This window comes from Juglans microcarpa x Juglans regia, chromosome 6S, assembly GCF_004785595.1.
Source record: "Juglans microcarpa x Juglans regia isolate MS1-56 chromosome 6S, Jm3101_v1.0, whole genome shotgun sequence".
Taxonomy (NCBI): domain Eukaryota; kingdom Viridiplantae; phylum Streptophyta; class Magnoliopsida; order Fagales; family Juglandaceae; genus Juglans; species Juglans microcarpa x Juglans regia.
In genome coordinates this window covers 18,573,898-18,582,399 of record NC_054605.1, presented here as the reverse complement: position 1 = coordinate 18,582,399, position 8,502 = coordinate 18,573,898, and the positions used below count along the sequence as shown (strand labels likewise).

Here is an 8,502-nt window from a genome sequence, read left to right as displayed (position 1 = left end):
AGATAATAATATGAGATATGTTTGCATGGTCATTCGCACGCAAAATTTATTCTCGATGGCCTTTTGTTTCCTGGCTCGCTATTTGTTGACTTGTCTTCGAAACAAGCCAAAGATGATTAAACAGAGTGAGACTAACAAGACTTTTAATACAAAAGCAAAATAGAGGATTGTATTTTCCATGGAAATAAAGTCGATAGGACTGTACACCATTCAACAACTAGCACCAAGCTTGCACTATATAAACCCATGCACCATGCACCTCCCAAGCACCAAGTACTCAAACAAATATATCTTTCCATTCTCCAAAATGAGTCTCTCCAAAACCCTGTCCACTTGCTGCTTCCTTTACGCTCTTTGTTTTTCCCTTGCCCATGCAGCTAGATTTGTCATAACAAACAATTGTCCCTACACGGTTTGGGCTGGAGCTGTACCTGGTGGTGGCATGCAGCTCAACCCACGGGGTGGAACTTGGAACCTTGATGTTGCCGCAGGCACCAAAGGGGCTCGCATCTGGCCACGAACTGGGTGCAATTTCGATGGGGCTGGGCGCGGCAAATGCCAAACCGGTGATTGCGGTGGGCTTCTCCGATGCCAAGCCTATGGTGTACCCCCAAACACCTTAGCAGAATACGCATTAAACCAGTTTAACAATTTAGATTTCTTTGATATCTCCCTTGTTGACGGGTTTAATGTTCCTATGGAATTTAGCCCCACCTCTAATGGGTGCACCCGTGGGATAAGATGTACTGCAGATATCAACGGGCAATGCCCCAATGAGTTGAGGGCCCCTGGTGGATGTAACAATCCATGCACTGTATTCAAGACCAATCAATACTGTTGCAACTCTGGGAGTTGTGCCCCTACAAATTATTCCAGATTTTTCAAGGAGCGTTGCCCCGATGCTTACAGTTACCCTAAGGATGACCAAACCAGCACATTTACATGCAATGGTGGGACTAACTACAAGGTTACCTTCTGCCCTTGAAGCAATAATGCCACCATAGAACTAGTAGTATTTATGTCATGATGTAATAAAAGCTTAATTAGGATGTTGCTTGGTGATCAGCACATGACCTCGTAGTCATGTGCAAAATGCAAACGCCAAACTTCATACTCATGAGAGATGATGAGATTGTAATAATATCTTGTCGAAAGACTAAATATATAAAATAACGTTTCTAAACTCGTTACCATTTTGTAGCTTAACCTAGCTAGCAAGCGCTAAAATTTGAACTGATCTAAGTCGGTGCTTCTATATATATTTAATTCTTTGTTGTGGTTGAGGAGGAAGCAAGTCATGCATATTGATTAATGGGGAGTAAATGAACGTGTAAATTTTATCCATAAATGGACCCACAATTGTTACGTACGTGCGACGCTACGAGGAATTAAGCAAGTCATGCTGCTTAATGGGAAGTAAATGAACGTGTGACTTTGAACCATAAATGAACCCACAAGGATAACTTTAGAGATCAAGCTAACTTTTGGTCGGATTAGGTAAATTTCAGCTTGCTGATCAACTTGAGCAATGACCACTCATTCTATAGTTTTCTTCTTCTTTCCATAACATAGATAAGTACCCCCAACTTCAATATAATCGGTATAGCAATGAACTCGGATAACTTTAGGGTTTCGACATTTAATTTCTCTGTTACCGTGTTTGACTATATATATAGAGAGAATACTATTACATCTACAAAATAATTACACAAAATAATATAAAAAACTGACGTGACTTTATCTAATCTGTTAGGTCTATTTTACAATAAAAATAACTTTACAATTTGGTGAACTACATCAAACTACATCAATTTGTAAAATTACTTTTATGTAATTCATTTATGGATAAAATATTTTCCATATATATATATGTGTATATATATATATATATAGAGAGAGAGAGTATTTCCCAGTTGCCAAAATTGCATGCTTACTTATCCCGGTTATGTCATCAACGCTCTGCCCCATTTTGCACAAATTTTATATAAGATCTCAACGATTATTAGTTTTTTTCCCTATAAATATGAGAATTTTCAAGCTTAAAATGCTACCAACAAAATAGTAATAATAATAATATCATATATAATAATAAGTTGTGCAAGAGTGCACATTATTTTTAAAAATGAATGAATTTATTATTAAAATAATAATTTTATTATAAATTTCATAGTTAATCATTTTTTAAAAGAGTGTACAGTTCTTACACAGTCTAACTCCAAATATTATTTCTAAAATAGATATGATTTGATATAACAAATCTTATTATACAATTATTTTTATTATAAAATAAATCTAATAAATTTTATAAAAATATGTCAATTTATAAATTTAATTTCCCATCATATTTGTGTGTACGTAACAGTTGTCTTGCGCCGAAACCAGAGAAATGAGACCAAAAAAAAAAAAAGTAAAATGACGAGACTTTACATGTTTGGTTTTCGATGGACAGTCCCGATGTGAGACCCAACTTTCTTTGGGTTGCTCCAGCTGTCTCAAGCATTGATTGAAGATAACTATTCAATAATAATTATTATAATTTCATTAGAAAATATTATTATTTGAATTAATGTTTTATGATGAATTTAAATTGAGAAATAAATAATATTTTATTCAAATAATTGTACAAAAACTGTTTAATAATTATCTCTATATATTTTTGACTTGCCACTTGTTTCCTCCCGTCTCGTGTTTAAAATAAAAAGATAGTTTTACAGCTACCGAGTTTCTCTCGAGGTTGGATCACGACTAATGTGGCATGCTACGTGGATTTATTTAAAAAAAAAAAACAGGAAATCAAAATCTATTATTATGTTCAAACTACATTTCCTTCAAATGGAGATCAATGCACGCATGTTAGGGTTTTGATCTAAAATTGTAGGGTTTTTTATTTTGATGTGTTCGATCTACAAATGTTAGAGTTTTTTAGGTTTATTTAATTCTTCCTTGTTCAATTTGTACAAGTTAAAGAACCAACGATTGATCCCAAAGTCATAGGAATGTTGGATACTATTTTGATTAATCCTTTAATCCTCAGGATCATAACATTTCACTACGCTTCTGAATTCCTATCGACACTGACTCGGTGGTAGCCCTTTTCCTTTTGGCAGCTTCACTTATCTATCAGTATTCAATGACTTAATACTCCCAAACATTGTAGCCGTGGGATTCAATACCACCTTTGCACCAAAGGCAAAGTGCCTAAGAAGTTTTGGATTATTATCTTCCTGTCTTCCATTCCCCAAGCTCTCAATAATATCAAAAACTTGGTTCACCAATTGAGTTCCCCCCATTTCTTTCCCTTTTCCTCTATCAAAGGGCCACCATTTTTGTTCTTCTGTGAACTGATATCCGTAAGGGTTTAGTAAATTTATCTCATACCACCCACAAACACCCATAAGTGGAAATATATCAAGTAGTCTAGGTGCAATATTTACCCTTTTGCCCAATTTATTACCACCATTTGAAAGAGATTCCTGCCAAGCTCTTTGTATAGTACACATTCGCAAACTCCCCCTCTGAAAAACCTTTTCCAGAACCAACCTCTCTAGGAAAGAGTCAGAATTTTCTAGAATCAATACAGGTTTATTCATGAATTTCTTGATAATATCAAGAGCCTCATGTGGCATTGTGGCAAAGAAAACCCCAAGTGGTATGAGAAAACTAGCAGCATAAATGTTCACGTGCATTGACAATAGTAGATTCACCAAGGAGCAATATTGAAGTTACACTAATATTAGAAACAAAACTAAGGCAAGGAAAGCAATGTATATGGCAGTTTTCCAACAAGCATTAACAATTTTAGAAACGGTATAAGCATGGGGAGGCTTTCTTCTTATCTCTATAGCCATTAAATCCAAAAAAAGTACCTAGATGGTAGCTCCACATGCATACTAGAAAGGCCCACTAACACCACACTTGTTGAAGTAATTAGCAAAAATCTCTTCAGACAATTCATCGAACAACTCCCAAGTCACACGAGCACACCCAACAACAGTAACTCCATGGTCCATTAACGTCCCACATTTTCCCCTGAAGACACCTAATTCATAAAGTTAGAAGTCCCTGCCCATAAGCTTAACTATTCCAACTCCATTGTCCACACTTTTGACCTCCACATAGGGTTGTAATCGAGCCGAGTTAAGCCGGTTTTTAGCTTGTCGAACTCGACTCGACTCAAAATACTCGAGCTCGAGATTTTTTTTATTCTTTGTTCGAGCTTGACTCGATAAGCTAAACTCTAAACTCGAGCTTGAGCTCGTCCCACAAACGAGTTTGAGTCGATCCGAGCCGAGCTCGAGCTCGAACTCGAACTGTTTATTTTTTTAATTGTTTGAATAGGATTTAATAATTAATAAAATGAATAAATAAAATAAAAAATCTAATATTGAATTTATACAACTAACAAGTAGAACCTCTATTGAATTATAAAATTTTAAAAATTTATAAATAATTAATATCTAACTAGTTAATACTTATCAAAAACAACAATATATTATATGCCTACATACACTTAATATGATAGCATATATCTATTTCATATATGATTCCCACATACTAGTATATGAAATTATTAAATTTTATCGACTAATTATTATAAAATATATTTATGAAGTATATTCGCTATATAGACATTTAGATTACATATTATATATTTAATTATAAAAGTGGTATGCTTATATTATTAGTTATTACAAATATATGTGTGTGTGTATATACATAGGTGTATGTATATATTTATCAATATATGAATGAGTTTTAATCGAGTCGTGCTAACGAGTCGACTTGAGTATAAACGAGCGAGTCTTAACTGAGTCGAGTCAAGTTTTGTCGGGTATGTATCATTTATAATTCGAGCAGGCTTCTGCTTTCATGAATGAGCTTGAGCTTTCTTTTTCACGAGTCTAGTTCGATTCGAATTTAACCGAGAGAGTACCGAGTAGGCTGTCGAACAGACTGGTTCATTTACAGCCCTACCTCCACATGTGCAACATTAATGGCCCTCTGAGCTTCTTCAAAAGTAGTGTCCAAACCAAAAGATTTGTCTGATAGTAATATCATTATCAATTGTATTTGGAATCCCAGAAATTGCCACTTGAAGGCCATGTTTCTCAACTTCCTTGAAAATTTGATCTGCTCCCTTTTGGGTTCCGTCACCATCAATAATGTACACCTGATTTATTCTCCAGTCGTTGATTAGATCAACTATCTTATTGGTATCATGGCCTCCTCGTGAAGTTGGAATGAAGGTGGAGATCATGGAGGGCAAGGGGAAGACCCATTGGGAATACTGAGTAAATGACGCCGGGGCGATGGATTTTTTGGAAAATGATAGAGGACTATAGAGAAGTTGGAGGCCAGGGACAAACGAGGAGGATAAGGAATGGAGATCCTGAAATTTGCCACCACCTGGATCAAATTCCCTTTCTGTCTCACGCATGCCAACATGCACACAGGGAACAAACAATCACAATTTCTCGCCCTCTTCTGCCTCTCGCTAACTCAATCTTGAAATTGAATGAAGGTGTGTTTGAAGACCTGTTTTCTAAACTTAATTATTACAATTTTTTTAAATTTCTATACAAAACATAAAAAAACTATTCAATTTTCTCAAATATAAAATAAAAATTATATTAAAAAATTATAACAATATTTTAATTTTATAATATTTTTTTAACTTTTTTTCTCTCATTTTTTAAAATCTTATAAAATATTTTAATTCAAATAATTTCTAATTCATTTCATTTTAACTTAAATAACTCAATACTATTTACAAAATATTTTAACTGACTATCTAAATCGGGTATAAATCATGAAATGGCCCTGGAGACACGAAATCAATTATTAGAGGCCGACAAGCGCATGTGAAAGACTCATCCGCCATTACAATATCACGCCGCGAGCCGAGCTGATGATATTATTGAGGGCAGTAGAGGGGAAAAGTCTCAAAACTAATTTTTTGAAAATGTTTTATCTTATTTTATTCAATTATTATAATTTTTTTAAATTTTTACATAAAATATAATAAATAATTTAATTTTTTTAAATTTTAAAAAAAATAATAATATTAAAAAATAATATTTTATTCCACTTTTAATTTTTATTTAAAATTATCTCAACTCATCTTATTTTATGTCACTGTCCAAACCGTACCAATCTATACGACAATGGACCAGAATATATTTATAAATATTTATATATATATATATGAAAATACTACTTTGACACCTCATTTTCACATATCATATTTTTTTTTTCTTTACTTAATAGTTAAAAAAATAACTATTAATCTATTGATATATTTTTCTTATTTTTTAAAATTAAAAAAATAATTAAAAAAATAAAAAAAAATAAATTTATACTAGTCTGGTGATATTAGTCTAGTCAAGGTTGGAAACTAAGCAACATTTACTTTGGAAAAAGAAAATTCTCCCCACCGCACAAAAGCAAAAGTTATAATGCATGGCCGTCTTCTTCGACCGCTTTCTAGAACAGAACATTTTTTAAACGTATTTTATTTTATATTTTTTTGGGAAGATAATAATATGAGATGTTTGAATTAATGTTATACGCAAGCTAGCGAAATTTATTCTCGATCGACCAAACATGAGATGGATCGACGTTCACACTTGACAGATGGATAATTATGGCCTTTTTTTTTTCTAGCTATTTGTCGACAAGTCTTCGAAACAAGCCAAAGATAAAACAGACTACCAAGACTTCCATTAAAAACATTAAATAATGGATTGTATTTTCCATGGAAATAACGTCGGTAGGTCTGTACACCATTCAACAACTAGCACCGAGCTTGCCCTATATAAACCCATGCACCATGCACCTCACAAGCACAAAGTACTCGAACAAATATATCTTTTCAGTACTCTCCAAAATGATTTTCTCCAAAACCCTGTCCACTTGCTACTTTCTTTACGCTCTCTGCTTTTCCCTTGCCCATGCAGCTACATTTGTTATAACAAACAATTGTCCCTACACGGTTTGGGCTGGGGCTGTACCTGGTGGTGGCATGCAGCTCAACCCAGGGGGTGGAACTTGGACCCTTGATGTTAGCGCAGGCACCACAGGGGCTCGCATTTGGCCAAGGACTGGGTGCAATTTCGATGCGGCTGGGCGCGGCAGTTGCCAAACCGGTGACTGCGGTGGGCTTCTCCAATGCCAAGCCTATGGTGCACCCCCAAACACCCTAGCAGAATACGCACTAAACCAGTTTAACAATTTGGATTTCTTTGATATCTCTCTCGTGGATGGGTTTAATGTTCCCATGGAATTTAGTCCCACCTCTAATGGGTGCACCCGTGGGATAAGATGTACTGCAGATATCAACGGGCAATGTCCCAATGAGTTGAGGGCTCCCGGTGGATGCAACAATCCATGCACTGTATTCAAGACCGATCAATACTGTTGCAATTCTGGGAGCTGCGAGCCCACAGACTATTCCAGATTTTTCAAAGAGCGTTGTCCCGATGCTTACAGTTACCCTAAGGATGACCAAACCAGCACATTTACATGCAATGGTGGGACTAACTACAAGGTTACCTTCTGCCCTTGAAGCAGTGCCGGCGCCATATAAGAACTAGTACCTACCTACGTAGTGTTTATGTGATGATGTAATAAAAGCTTTAATGTTGCTTGGTGAGCACACCTCGTAGTGTGCAAAATGCAAACGCCAAACTTAATTCGTACTCAGAGATGATTATCAAGTTGTAATAATATCTTGACGAAAGACTAAATATATAAAATAACGTTTCTAAAGTACTCATACCATTAATTTGTAGCTTAACCTAGCAAGCGCTAAAATTTGAACTTTCAAGTATTGTGATCTAAGTCGGTGCTTCTATATATATTTAATTCGTTGTTGTGGTTGAGGAGGAAGCAAGTCATGATGCATAATTGATTAATGGTCGTAAATGAACGTGTAAATTTTATCCGTAAATGGACCCACAATGGTTACGTACGAGGAATTAAGCAAGTCATGCTGCTTAATGCATGAACGTGTGACTTTGAACCATAAATGGACCCGTCACCCACAAGGATAACTTTAGAGATCAAGCTAGCGTACAATTGATCGGATTAGGTAAATTTCAGCTTGCTGATCAACTTGAGCTACCACTCATTCTATGTATAGTTTTCTTCTTCTTTCCAGAACATGGATAAGGATCCCCCAACTTCAATATAATAGCTATAGCAACGAACTCAGGATAACTTTAGGGTTACGATTAATTTCTCTGTTACCGTGTTTGACTATAGATAGATAGATAGATAGATAGATAGAGATAGAGATAGAGAGAGAGAGAGAGAGAGAGAGAGTATTGCTACATTTATAAAACAATTACACAAAATAATACTACAAACTGACGTAATTTCATTGAAAAACACTACTATGCCCATTCTATTTGACACCTCCATTTGACCGCTAGTCAAAATTTATTTATTTTTTATTTTTTACTTAGTGATTAAGGAAGTGATTTTAAATGTATTGGTATAATT

General features: G+C 35.0%; 2 protein-coding genes across 2 annotated transcripts; both read left to right on the top strand.

Moving 5' to 3' along the window:
* Positions 1–252: 252 nt before the first annotated feature.
* Positions 253–1,183, top strand: LOC121237610 (protein P21-like). Its single transcript, XM_041134440.1, has one exon. It carries the CDS (start codon positions 254–256, stop codon positions 983–985), a length of 732 nt encoding a protein of 243 aa, XP_040990374.1. The 5' UTR covers position 253; the 3' UTR covers positions 986–1,183.
* A 5,594-nt stretch (positions 1,184–6,777) lies between these two features.
* LOC121237621 (protein P21-like) lies at positions 6,778–7,767 on the top strand. Its single transcript, XM_041134451.1, has one exon. The coding sequence runs from the start codon at positions 6,830–6,832 to the stop codon at positions 7,562–7,564; it is 735 nt and encodes a 244-aa protein (XP_040990385.1). The 5' UTR covers positions 6,778–6,829; the 3' UTR covers positions 7,565–7,767.
* The last annotated feature ends 735 nt before the right edge of the window (positions 7,768–8,502 follow it).